Source organism: Gossypium raimondii, chromosome 12 (genome assembly GCF_025698545.1).
Source record: "Gossypium raimondii isolate GPD5lz chromosome 12, ASM2569854v1, whole genome shotgun sequence".
In the NCBI taxonomy this organism is placed as follows: Eukaryota; Viridiplantae; Streptophyta; class Magnoliopsida; order Malvales; family Malvaceae; genus Gossypium; species Gossypium raimondii.
Window position 1 is genome coordinate 51,230,023 of NC_068576.1, and position 13,925 is coordinate 51,243,947.

At 35.7% G+C, this 13,925-nt stretch overlaps 2 protein-coding genes across 3 annotated transcripts; both read left to right on the forward strand.

The window, feature by feature from the left end:
- Positions 1-4,505: 4,505 nt before the first annotated feature.
- LOC105764936 (WAT1-related protein At4g19185) lies at positions 4,506-7,877 on the forward strand. Its single transcript, XM_012583752.2, has 7 exons — positions 4,506-4,939; positions 5,347-5,409; positions 5,512-5,628; positions 5,744-6,029; positions 6,689-6,844; positions 7,307-7,458; positions 7,560-7,877. Exons 1-7 carry the CDS (start codon positions 4,749-4,751, stop codon positions 7,765-7,767), a joined length of 1,173 nt encoding a protein of 390 aa, XP_012439206.1. The 5' UTR covers positions 4,506-4,748; the 3' UTR covers positions 7,768-7,877.
- A 781-nt stretch (positions 7,878-8,658) lies between these two features.
- LOC105764937 (probable apyrase 7) lies at positions 8,659-13,543 on the forward strand. 2 transcript variants are annotated; one of them, XM_012583756.2, is made up of 5 exons: positions 8,659-8,958; positions 9,307-9,480; positions 9,570-11,563; positions 12,600-12,923; positions 13,223-13,543. In XM_012583756.2, exons 3-4 carry the CDS (start codon positions 9,637-9,639, stop codon positions 12,899-12,901), a joined length of 2,229 nt encoding a protein of 742 aa, XP_012439210.1. In that variant the 5' UTR covers positions 8,659-8,958; positions 9,307-9,480; positions 9,570-9,636; the 3' UTR covers positions 12,902-12,923; positions 13,223-13,543. The 2 variants fall into 2 exon arrangements, with proteins under 2 accessions (XP_012439210.1, XP_012439209.1); XM_012583755.2 differs by having other exon boundaries at positions 9,578-11,563.
- Positions 13,544-13,925: the final 382 nt, after the last annotated feature.

The window sequence follows — 13,925 nt, forward strand, 5'->3', positions numbered from 1 at the left end:
CACTGAAAAAGTATACAATTATAAAATTTAAAATGACAATATTTTTAAAATAATAAAATGCAGAGAGAAAAATACGAACAAATGGCCAAAATAATAGTGTATTACTAACTTTTAAAAATTGAGAAATAGTTAATACAAATATTTTAAAAAATGTCATGAAATAATATAAAGTAATAAAATAAAAAATAAAAATATTTTATTGAAAGTAATAAAATCGAGAAAAAATACGAGCAAATGGCGGGGATAAGGATTTTTTCTTACACCAAATAAAAATCCGTTTTAGTAATTTTTTATTTTGGTAAATAATATATATATATATAATATTTTGGTATTTTTAAATATTTTATTATTTTTGTAATGTTTTATTATGGGTTTTATAAAAAAATAATATAAAAAATAAAAAAATTACCAAAATATTATAACTTTTTTATTTACCAATATATATATAATTTTTTATTTACCAAAATATATCAAAAAAGTAAAAAACAAAAAGAATAAAAAGGAAAAAACACACTAAATTTATAAATTAAATTTACACTAAATACACTAAATAATACGAGTAAATGGCAGGGGATAATGGTTTTTTTACAGTAAATTAATTTTAAAAACACACTAAATTAATAAATTTAAAACATTATGTAAAATTATAAAATTAGAAATGAAGATATTTTTTAAAGTAATAAAATGCGGAGAAAAAAATACGAACAAATGGCCGAAGTAAGAGTTTTTTGCTAACTTTTTTTTTCAACTTGCAGGCATCGCAATGGCTTCATTGATTATAAAAAAAAGCCACATATCTGATGCGGTTAATAACACGGTATGAGTTATTATTTATTAATCACGGGTTCTATTTATTTAAAAAGGATATACGTACAAAGAAATAATGTTATCGTAAAATTTTTCTGTAATTTAACACTATCAGGACTCGTACCGAGTTTCAAGGGGCCGTGTGAGTGTTTTGAAGAATACTCCGGATGCACGGTTGATGCCGTACTTAGAGCTAGCCGGATTTGGGTCTATAGCACAGATCCGGTACACCGTATTGCGCTTTGATTTATTATCTGCGCTAGTGGAGCGGTGGCGCCCGGAGACCCACACTTTTCATTTTCCATGCGGGGAGTGCACGGTGACCTTGGAGGATGTAGCGTTGCAGCTTGGGCTCCCAATTGACGGGAGTCCCGTAACGGGAATATATGCATTTACCGATCCGGATGCACTTTGCTATCAGCTTCTAGGAGACTCACCAGGGGACGGTGAGTCATATTTTTCGGGCGTATCATTTACATGGCTGAAAGCCAAGTATGGACAATTATCAGCGACAGCCACTAAAGGCGAGTTGATGTGCGCTGCTTGAGCGTACATCATGCATATCGTAGGGGGAGAATTGATGCCTGGTGCAAGCAACGACAAGGTGCATTTGATGTACTTGTCCCTGTTACCTGACTTGTCCAGTGTTAGCTCCTATAGCTGGGGCTCAGCTGTGCTAGCAGTCTTGTATCAAGAGCTTTGTCGGGGGACAGATCCGAAAGTTCGCGACATTGGCGGATGCCTCTCACTGTTGCAGTCCTGGGCGCTGTATCGGATGCCATTTTTGTCATCGGTTAGACACCAACCGTATGTTTATCCACTGCTGAACAGGTGATAAAATATAACTTCTCGTTATTTGTAGTCATAATATATTGACTAATGTTACCAACCAACTCTAAACGCTATATTTGTTTTTTGTAGGTGGAGTGGTCGTTCGGGTATCGGGCAGTCGTACAATGTCCCGCTATACCGCCTCATGATTGAACAGTATGCCCGGGACGGGGTAAGATGCTATTCTAATATTCATGCTATACATCTTACTTTCTATATCTTACGCACACGTTATGGCTAATTATAACCGTGTTATTAATCATGCAGTTTATATGGACGCCGTACCGAACGCCAGAAATTACCGCCGTGGTACCCTCGTCTGCGTACTTGTATTCGTACATATGGTGTACTAACACACCAATTATAAATTTCAACATGGTCGAGTGGTATCACGGGGATCGGGTGCTACGGCAGTTTGGTGCAATCCAACCTATCCCGGATCCGCCGTGTGAGGTGGGAGAAGTGCACGGCAAGAATAAGAGAGGAAAATCGGTGATAGATTGGGGAATTAAGCACCGAAAATTTGTGGCACTGTGGAATGATCGATTTCATTGAAGACCTCAGATGGTTATGGCTACCGACTCGCAACCATCAGAAGAGTATATGCAATGGTACATTAGTTGCGGAATGTCATATTTATACGGAGGCCAGTCGGTTGTAATCCCCCAGTACATACAGCGACATGGGGGATCGTCCACAGCGGCCGAGCATGATGTAGATCCCATGGCATATTATTCTCCGGAACCACCGGAACCCGAGCAGGAGCCCCAGCCAGATCCGGAACAATCTGGATTTGTCAGTTCAGATAGCTATCATCCAGAATTGTCAGGCACTGACAATTTGCCGAGCTTCTCATGGCCAGAATATGCATACGACTTTGAACTATTCGGATCCTACTTCGCCCATATCCGCAAAGATATGGGACTCCCTCAGGTGCATCAAGTTCGTCGCTGCCGAATGAGGGACCTGCTCAAAATGATTTCCTCCCTGTTTTTACTACACCACCACCTGCGCCAAATGATAATGTCGGTCGTCGCGGGCACCCAGAACGTGACCGTCGACCTCCGAATAGGTATACCCCTAGGACTACACCATCGAACCATCAATTTTAGGGGTGTATGGCACATGTTTGTACATTAACACGTTTGTACTTTTTTGTATCAATTTAATTATTCTAATTTTTACTATCCTTCTCCCACAACGCCTTAAAATTTTTGCATTAATCATTGCCTTCATTTCATCAAACGAGACATTTCTATTAAATCTCATTGCTATTTGTTGCTGACATTCAAATACACATCCAACACTTGTTGTCAAGATGACTCCGTCGAAATAAACGCATACAAAAAACTTAGCATCCATCTTCAATATTTAATCATCAAAAATAAACAAAATCTCGTAAAACATCTTGCACGGATAATAAATAACTTAAAAAAAAACTAATGTTTCAATATACAATTTTGTACATGAAAGCCATTTAACCACTAATCCTAATAACTAACACAATAATAATATTAATAATTTTATATACAAAATAATACTAACTAAAATTATTAATAACTAACTACAAAAATAATACTAATTTTTACTAACAATAATACTAAGTAACATCTTAATAATAATAATAATACTAATACTAATAATAATAATAATACTATAAATTTTTATTTTTTGTAATATTTTGATAATAAAACCCTAACTAAAACTATTAATTTGAGTTTTATTGATTTTAATCTTAATAACTAAACTAAAACAAAAAAAAAAATACAAATTATACAAAACAATAACAATAGCATAATCAAATATTTTTAAAAAAATACCTGATTTTTCTCTTCTCTTTCTCTCTTTTTCTCTTTTTTTCCGCAGCACCTCTTCTTTCTTTCTTTTTTTTCTGATTTTTCTTGTTTCAGCTGGACAGAGTTCGTGTTTATAACACGAGTGGTGCCGCCAACAGGGAATCCTTGTTTGGTGCATAACATGTTCCTTCACCTGAGGAACTCCAAATCATCCGTGTTTTTTTTCTGTTTTTTGGTTTTTTTTATATATTTTGGTAAATAAAAAAAAGTTATATATATTTTGATAAATAAAAAAAATGTATAACATTTTGGTAATTTTTTTATTTTTTTATATTATTTTTGTAAAAAACCCGTCAAAAGGTCCCTCTTAGTCTTTGGTACATTCCTACCCAACACAGAAGCTGACGCCCCAACCACAACTTTTCCTCTATTTTTCTCAACATTTTATTTATTTATTATTATCCTACAAATCGTAGGGAGAAGAAATTATGTAATTAAGATTATATTAGTTAGTCAACGAATTATTGCCATTCAAAGAAGGATGATGAATTATATGAATGACTTTTCCTTAATAAAATGTTTGGATCTATAACTTGTTTAGGAGGCAAAGGAACCGATTTGTTATGCACGAATTATAGATTTAATTTTATACTCTAATTTCATCACTTTTAATTTTATTTTTATTTTTTACAATTTTACTATCAATACTAAGTTATGGGTTTAGTTTATAATCTTTAATTTGATTGCTTTTAATTATTGTACCTTTTAAATTTTAAATTTGACTCGAATAATAATCGCTAAATTTATTAATTAAAAAAATATTTTTTAGTATTATGTCATGATATTACATATATAATAAAGTATTTGTAGTATAAGATAATCGAAGAATATAGAATTTGAAAAGTATATAGAATAAATCTGTAACTCATGCATAATAGAGGGACTAATAGACAAAATTGACCTTTTATTTTCCTGCTCCAAAGGACGCTAATTATTTTTCATTTGAGAGTAGGACCCCTTTAAATTTGCAAAATTGCGAAAGGAAAGAACCAGACCAAAATCTTAGACAACTGGACAAAAAAAAAAAAAAAACAGGCGGCAAACCAAGCTCCAAGGGTAGCATTAGTTTATACAAAAAGATTTTGTTTCTTTTCAGACACCCTTATGTTTTACTACCTAACAGGAACCAAAAACCCAGTCATATACTGACGTAGTTATACAGCTTTCCCACTTTCATAATCCAACTCACCGGAATTCCTGATTTAATTATCCCTTTGCTGTGTGTTTGGAGTGAGAAGGAAGGATAAGGCAGGAATGAATGGAGGGTTCGAGAGAGAAGCATGGAAAGCTCATGCTTCCATGGCTTTGGTTCAACTCTTCAATGGAGGCTATCATGTAATTACCAAAGTAGCTCTCAATGTTGGCGTCAACCAGCTTGTCTTCTGCGTCTTCCGTGATCTTCTTGCTCTCTCCCTTCTTGCCCCCGTCGCCTATGTTCGTGAAAAGTATGATCTCTTTTTTCTTCCATCTCATTTTTCTGGGGTTGACTCTGCAATCCTTATTACTAATTAAGAAAAAGAAATTGGGTCCTTTATTTTCTCTCTTTGTTCTAACGTTTGGTTATGCATTGTTTAAACCACAATTTGATTTAATTATCTCTTCCAAGTTGTGATTGACCTAATATTTAGATCATTGATCGATCTGTTCCCATCTAGACCCACAGCTAATTTGATTGCCTTTAGTTGGGTTGTATTTGACTTTTGCAAATATTTCATGTTATTTTTAGTCAATTTTAATCTCGCATCTCTGCTGGGTACGTTTAGCAGCAACTCTTCATTTGTAAACATATTTTTATGGTTGCTTGGATCGAGAATCAAACTTCTGGATCCTGTTTGTTCAATTTTTCCTGCAGAAGGATTCGACCTCCTATGACTAAACGCCTCCTACTAACATTCTTCTTCCTTGGGTTAACTGGGTGAGTCTTACATATCTACTCCAATCCTATTTGATTTCATGGACTGTGCCCCATGAAACTTCCTTATATTCAACATTTTTTGGATTTGGTTAATTGGAATAGGATATTTGGGAACCAGCTTTTATTTCTCATTGGTCTAAGCTACACAAATCCAACTTATGCTGCTGCCATTCAACCTGCAATTCCAGTCTTTACATTTCTCTTAGCCGTAATGATGCGGTAACAGCACAACTTTATATGCTTTTCTTTTCTCTAAATTTTATTTGATTTCATATAATTTCTATATTTATATCTGTTACTTTTTTGCCATAATTTGTATGACATTCTACTACAGTACAGAAAGAGTGAATTTGCTCAAAACTGAAGGTCAAGCAAAGGTTGGAGGTACCCTAATCTGTGTTTCTGGTGCAATATTAATGGTTCTGTTTCGTGGTCCAGCTTTGCTTGGACAGTCGAATGGAGACTTTGCCGTGCAAAATGACATAAGTGCCAGGGGTCAACCAGAGCCTGCTGGATGGCTTATGACTAGTTTTCTCGAGTTTGGACTTGACCCTTGGCATATTGGAGTTATATGCTTGATAGGGAACTGTATATGCATGGCTGCTTTCCTGGCCATTCAGGTATGGCATATTTCCATGCAAAATGAATCAGAGCAAGTCTAGTTTTCCTGTTAATATTGTTCTTTGTTTGTGGTAGATGAATGTCATATCTTATTTGCCAGAGGGAACTCAGAAGAAATCTGTTTTGAGTAAAATAAAGAGGAAATAACCTCTGTGGTCTTGAATATGATTTGAGGTTTGTTTGCCACTCTTCGTTCCTTGACCTGTTTGATATATAACTCGTTAGGTTCTTAGTGATCCTGATCCAATCCCTTCCTCTAAGAGGCTTTAAGATTATACGATTATATCATCTTGTCTATAGCCAATATCTTCAGGAAGCTATTATTTAGCCTTGATCATACATCTGGCAGTGATTTCAATTTCAGCATTTCAAATGCTTTTGGGTCCATTTCAATGCTTTGTGATGGCTATTTTAATCATTTCCTGGAGTAACCATCTTTTATGCTTTCTGGCTGTCTTTCCTTGGTCAATTCTATCTTTTGCTTAATTGCTTCCACAAGTAGTATGGGAGTGGTTCTTACAAATTTTCATCATTAACAACTATATTAAACTTCATGAATAATAGTGCTGAATTGTAACTTAATATAAAACTTTGCCTGTGTATTTTGTTGTTATTAATACTTGTTTATCTGAAACTTCACTGTTTCTAACAATGCCAGGCTCCAGTTTTAGCCAAGTATCCTGCCAATATTTCTGTCACCGCGCTTTCCTATTTTTTTGGCGCTATATTGATGGTAGCAATAGCATTTTTTTTCACCAATGAGTCAACAGATTGGAATCTGACACGGTCTGAGATTTTTGCTGTTGTGTATGCTGTAAGTTTCTTGTGGATTTTATATTATCTCAAATCTTAAAAATTTGCAGGTCCATTTAGTAGTAGCCACTATCAAAGTTCTAGGTTTACCTGAGTTTGAAATGTTATTTGATATGTGCTGGGTCAATACTTGATACGCTAGTTTAATGACAAGGCTCTGTAAGTGTTAAGAAAAGTTACTATAAAAGGTGGTAAGGCACTTTCCCTGTAGAAGAGGGAAGTGCACGATTTCTCGGAGAAAGAAGTAGTTAGGAAATGTAGGCATAATTTCAATATGGAAAGTTCAAGAAAAATGATGGTAGAAGGGGTCTCCTTGGCATTTTTTTTTCTTTTTGCTATAGGTCTTTGGTTTTCTGTTCTTTTTTTCACTCCATTTTTTTTATAAAATGCAGAAGCACCATTAAATAATGCTTTAATTTCGTTAAACTGACTTGTGCTCTCATTGGATGTTTGGGTTTGGCAGGGAGTTGTAGCATCAGCTCTTAACTACGGGCTCCTGACGTGGTCGAATAAGATCTTGGGGCCTGCTTTAGTTGCTCTCTATAATCCACTTCAACCTGCAGCATCAGCCTTTCTGTCGAGAATTTTCCTCGGAAGTTCGATTTATTTGGGAAGGTTTTACTTCCGTCTCTTCTTTCCACTACAAATTAAAACTTAATCTCTCACCTTGTACAAAAAGAGTGCTTAAATTGGTTTTGTTTCGTATGTGGTGACAGTGTTATTGGGGGATTTCTAATAATTGCCGGTCTGTATACGGTCACTTGGGCATCCTACAGAGAAAGATGCGCAGAAGGAATGATGCCTCAGAATGTTCGGTCCTCCGAACCTCTCATTCACAAAGATGAATCAATTAACAAGAACCCGTACCAGAGAGCACGCGTTTTCTCCGAACCATCTGTTTTATCACCTAAATCCAGTGATTAACTCTGTAATGAAATGTGATGTAAAGTTGTATGATTCTCTTTTCCTCAGGTACATGGCAAAAGTGAGATTCATTAAATACATGTTCAACATGCAACTTAAGCTTACTCCTATATGCTGTCTAAATTTGTTGTGGGAAAACTTTCTTTTTTTGAATGGTTTATACACTTCAGTACAATAAATAGTCTTAAATGGATGTGAATTTCCCAAATTACTACTTACCGGAACTTAAAAAACTTAAATTCTCCAACACATAGACCTTTGGAAATCGACCTTTTTGGATATTCTTCAATATCCTGATTATTCGTAGAAGGTGAGAAGTGGATGAATAATCATTAGCTCCTGGAAGAAATCAAAGATATTTTTTGAGAGATCTGTTAGGGATTGGAAATTGTTGAAGAAAGAACAAAAAGAATAGTTAATTACATATCTACAAATGTCTTATCCATTTCATCATATATGGTTCTATTTGAACCATTCTTTTAGACCTAATATACATTCATGTGTGAACATTAACTTATCTAAAAAATCAAATTGAATTATAATTATTACAAACATAATTAGAAAATGAATCATCAAATCAAACTGTAGGTTGTAAGGTTTGGTAATGAAAGATTATAAAACTGAAACACTATATCTTTTAGAAAAAGTCCATTAGGTTTAATTTGTTATTAACAATCTTATCAATCAAAATTACTTATTTATCTATAAAAAACTATAGTATACAAGTAAAGGATAGAAAATGTTATCAATAAAGAAATAAAGGAGAGAAAATAGATGTGATGGAGAAATTGACTAACAACAACTTGAAGGGGTCAATGTGGAAAATATAGAAGAAGACAGAGTAACTAATGGAAATACAAAGAAACTAATTTCTTAGAAATTGAAAACTTACTAAACAAATAAAATTTAAAAAAAGTGGGAAAGGCAGAATAAATAAATAAAAGGCCGTAACCTTTTGCAATCTTGTTTCCTGATGAAATAAGGAGAAGAAGAAATAGTGAAATACAGAAACCAGAACGAAAATAAGGAAGAAGAGAGACCCAAAGGCCCAAAAGTCTTCTGTTTTCTATTGGATCTGAGATACTGAATCCCCAACTGACAGTTTGATTTTAAACGGTTTTGGTTTTTCTTTTTTATTGTGAAGACGAGGCAGAGATCTGAGGAACTGCCGCTATCAACGCTTGCCTGCAGGTATTCTTCAAACTCGGTTTTAGTCCCTTACTTAGAATTTTATTAAAGATCAATCTATCTTCGCGCACCTCAACATCGTGAATGTATTTTGCGATATGAACATGATTTTCGTTTTACATTTTCTTGTCGATTTGCAATTCCCATGTTTGTTTGTGTCTGAACAGCGCCACAGGCTTTTTGGGTTTGTTGTTTTAGATGTATCAAAATCATCAATTTTGTAGTTTTGGGACGAACCCCAGGATTTAATAAACATTGCTGCTTAATACGTTCTGCATTTGCCCTATTGATCAAGGTGTCAAACTTAGATGTCTTGGTTTGCTGACTTGTATCGTGTACGCCGCTGATTAGGTTTCTATCATTGGATTTTGGCCATTAAGATTCATGATCACTGCTGGGTTGTTACTTTGTGATACCTTCATCCAGTGACCTTTTTTCCCAATCAATGTAATCTTCGAATTCGATTCCAATGCGACTGCAAGTTTGATGTTGGCCGTCTTAGCTAGTATTCAAGCAGCACAGCAGGTAAATTACAAATTTCAACATTGACAAAATGTGCCCGGTAAAAAGTTGTTATAGTTTGTATGCAAAATGGAATTAATGGTGTTTGGTAGAATTGCAGAAGCAATATCTGGTGCATCAAAGCTTTTATCTGCAACACGGTCTTCTGCAGCGTCATAGATGTCGCCGACTTTGTCACCACAGCCAGATAAAAATTTGCCTCATGGGTTTGGTTTTGCTAACTCTGGAATCAAAAATAATTTGCGCCTCTCCGCATCACTCCAAGATTTCTCATCATATCGCCGTCTTGATCCAGAAGCAGCTAATCTTATTTCTGAAATTGACAAGAGCATGAGCTATTCGAAACCCCCTCTACAGCGAGAAAATGCTGCAGCAAGTTTCTCGAAGGAGAAGGGTTTGCCCGGTGGAACTCCATTTCTAACGAGAAAGTGGGTGCGGTTAATCATGGCTCTTTTGTGCCTAGTTTTGTTAATTTTTTTGACATACATGGTTTGCATGTTTATTTATTCGAATTGGTCTAGGGGAGCCTCCAAGTTCTATGTTGTTCTTGATTGTGGAAGTACTGGAACTCGAGTTTATGTGTATAAGGCTTCAATTGGTCACAAGAATGATGGTAGTCTGCCAATTGTCATGAAATCATTAACAGAAGGTCTTTCTAGAAAACCAAGCACACAAAGTGGACGAGCTTATGATAGGATGGAAACTGAGCCTGGGCTTCATAAGTTGGTGCACAATAAATCGGGCTTAGCAGCTGCACTAAACCCACTTATCTCATGGGCAGAGAAGCAAATTCCTGAACGTGAGCATAAGAATACTTGTCTTTTCCTGTATGCTACAGCTGGAGTTCGCAGGTTGCCCAATGCTGATTCAAAATGGCTTCTGGAAAATGCCTGGTCAATACTAAAGCGTTCGCCTTTTTTGTGCCAGAAAGAGTGGGTTAAGATTATCACTGGGACAGAGGAAGCTTACCTTGGGTGGACAGCTCTTAACTATCTCACAAGCATGTTGGGAGCCACTCTTAAGAAGGCAACATTTGGTGCACTTGATTTGGGTGGATCATCATTACAAGTTACATTTGAGAATGAGCACCGCCAACATAATGAAACCAATTTAAACCTTAAAATTGGAGTGGTTACGCATCACCTTAGTGCTTACTCTCTTTCTGGCTATGGGTTGAATGATGCATTTGACAAGTCCGTAGTTCGTTTATTAAGGAGCCTTCCAGATGGCTCCAATGCCAATCTGGTTAATGGAATGATAGAAATTAAACATCCTTGCTTGCACTCTGGCTACAAGGAACAATATATCTGTTCTCAATGTGCTTCAAAAGGTCAAGAAACTGGAAGTCCTTTAGTTCAAGGGAAAATTTTGGACAAAGGGGGGAAATCTGGAATACCTGTGCATCTTACTGGTGCTCCAAATTGGGAGCAATGCAGTGCAATTGCCAAAGCTTCTGTCAATTTATCTGAATGGTCGACTCTATACCCAGGTATTGATTGTGATTTGCAACCATGTGCACTTCCAGATGGCTTGCCTCGTCCTTATGGCCAGTTCTATGCTTTATCTGGTTTTTTTGTTGTATATCGGTTCTTCAATTTGTCTCCAGAAGCTGCACTTGATGATGTACTAGAGAAGGGTAGGGAATTTTGTGAAAAACCCTGGGAAGTAGCCAAAAAGAGCGTTGCTCCACAGCCCTTTATTGAACAGTACTGCTTTAGAGCACCATATATAGTATCACTGTTGAGAGAGGGCTTGCACATCTCTGACAGTCAACTTGTCGTTGGTTCTGGAAGTATTACATGGACAATGGGTGTTGCACTGTTGGAAGCTGGGAAGTCATTTTCAAGCAGACTAGCGCTCCCTGGATATCAAATACTGCAGACCAAGATTGATCCAATGATTCTTATTGCCATTCTTTTAATGTCTTTGGTTTTGCTTGTTTGTGCATTATCGTGTGTTAGTAATTGGACGCCAAGATTTTTCCGGAGGTCATATCTTCCTCTTTTCCGGCATAACAGTGCATCTACATCTGTCCTTAATATACCATCTCCTTTCCGGTTAAAGCGCTGGAGCCCTATGAACACTGGTAAGATCTCTTCTATGACCTATTTTAGGGCATAACTCTGCCACTTTTCCTTGCTTTGTTTTCCATGGGAGAGAAATATCCTCTCAAACATGTTAATGAACTTCCTTGTTGGGCACCTACTATCAAATTTTTGTCACAGCTGTCCATCTGAATAAAGCCTCGTTCAAAATGCTCCAAAACAGGCTAGAATAGCAATGATGCTGATTTCTTGTAAGATTTTTAAAATGATGCATGCCTTATGAACTTACTGTTCATATGGATGCCTCTCCAATATTTTCAGGACATGCATGTGAATGATGATGAAGTTCTCAGTCTCCTGTGTCTTATTACTTGGGTACTCTAAATATGCATTAGCTTTATATATCTTTGAGCACTCAAAAGTTCTTCAGTTTCGAGGAATTTTTTGGACACAGTAATTTGGATCAGATATTGTCCTCAACTATTTATGTCGGCAAATAAGGGATACTATTTTAAATTTGCTTACTGCAGGATCCCTTTAACATACTTTTAATGAACTTGGGTGTTAGTTCAGTATATGGGCCTTGTAATTTATGTCATATATGCTCTTTAATTCTATGATCCACAGCTTCACTGTAAAGTGTTGCTTGGTAGAGTGGAAAGAAGTTTGGAAGGTGAAAATTGAAAGAGTAGAAAAATAGAAAGATGGAAAATATATTGTTTTTCTTCCCATTGCTGTGCTTGGTAGTATAAGGTGGATTGAAAGAAAATAATTTTCTTTCTATTCATTATTTGGTAGAGTTGAAAAATGAGAGGAAAGAAAATGAAATTTTTGAAAAATGCATAATTTTAAACTAACGCGCATCCCTCTCTCATTTTCTCTCCTTTTATTTGTGTTTATGCAATAGGACGGAAAATAGCCTATTTTTATACTTTTTCACTCAACCAAACACACTCTAAGGGTCTTGAATGTTGTGGCCCTAACGCACTTCTTATTACTTGGATTCATTATGATTGTTTCTATGATCCTCAATCTATCTGCGAAGGAAATATCCTCTTTTTTTTTTTTCTTTTACAGGGGATGGAAGAGTTAAGATGCCACTAAGTCCAACTGTTCATGGTAGTCAACAAACACCATTTGGCTTGGGACATAATCTTGGCAGCAGTATCCAGCTGACTGAGTCTTCCTTGTACCCATCAACCAGCAGTGTTTCACATAGTTATTCCTCAAGTAGCTTGGGGCAGATGCAATTTGACAATAGTAGCGTGGGTTCATTCTGGTCCCCTCACAGAAGTCAGATGCGGCTGCAAAGTAGGAGATCACAGTCACGAGAAGACCTTAACTCCTCACTAGCTGAGACACAAATGGTGAAAGTTTAGGAAAGGCTTTGCAGAAGTTTTGGTATGCATATATCTTCTCCTACTTGCATCTTACCTTATTAGAAAAGGACGTGAAATTTACAAGATTTGTTTTCTCTAATTAAATTCTAGGCTTCTTTTTTGTAACATTCGGAATTCATTTATCATGACCATATAACCTTGGTAGAACAACTCAACCAAGAGTAGGAATATGATTCTCATTACTATGCTAAGACCCCAAAACTAATATATCATAACATTAGAAACCAAAATATTTGGTCATCAGCATTAGTGATTTTTACTAGATATTTAAGTAATGAAGTGCATTGAATTCGTTGGCAGATGCTACAAGCAAATACCGAATTGATGTGAAGCGGGATGAGTGTAGGCAAAACAATGATGAGATGATTGGTCCAGATTGGTTAGAAGGAAGCCCTCCTCGACTTACCTGCGTTTTAAATTGCATATTTCTTGGGATTTCAAGCATTGGTTACCATTCATTCATATTTCACAATGGTAGGTGCTGTGCTGACTTATTGTTTAATTTGAGTCTCTTGTACCTCTTAGAGTTTTATATTGCACAGCCTATACCTGAAGCATCATCTGTCATCACACAGACACAGCTAGATTAATAGTATTACTCTTCCCTTTTTCTTTTTCCTACCTAAGACCAGAAATGATTTTGATTTCATTGATTATCAGTAAATCCTAATATATATACATACTGCTATCTCCATTTAAGCTACTATTTTGGCAGGATGTTGAACCAGGAAAACCCATTAATTGTGTTGACACACCTTTTAGGGCATCTTAAATACTAAATTAAGCTTCATAACTCCCATCCCAATTATATTATAAAAAAATAAAAAAAGGATGTTAAATGGCATATATATCTCAAAAATAAGTTTAAAAATATTTTTGCAATAGATTCTCATAAAGCGTTCATTTACCATTTCAGAGCCTTTAAATATATTATTATATATAGTAATCTAATTTTTTCCATCGAAAATTAATACGGCAAATATATAAAACATAATATTTAATG

What these genes read in the sequence shown, in the direction of transcription:
- LOC105764936 (XM_012583752.2), top strand. Translation starts at nt 4,749, where the DNA reads ATGAATGGAGGGTTCGAGAGAGAAGCATGGAAAGCTCATGCTTCCATG. An exon ending in CTCTTAGCCGTAATGATGCG is followed by an intron (nt 5,629 to 5,743) that starts GTAACAGCACAA and finishes ATTCTACTACAG; the next exon opens with TACAGAAAGAGTGAATTTGC. An exon ending in TTTTTGCTGTTGTGTATGCT is followed by an intron (nt 6,845 to 7,306) that starts GTAAGTTTCTTG and finishes TGGGTTTGGCAG; the next exon opens with GGAGTTGTAGCATCAGCTCT.
- LOC105764937 (XM_012583756.2), top strand. Translation starts at nt 9,637, where the DNA reads ATGTCGCCGACTTTGTCACCACAGCCAGATAAAAATTTGCCTCATGGG. An exon ending in CTGGAGCCCTATGAACACTG is followed by an intron (nt 11,564 to 12,599) that starts GTAAGATCTCTT and finishes TTTCTTTTACAG; the next exon opens with GGGATGGAAGAGTTAAGATG.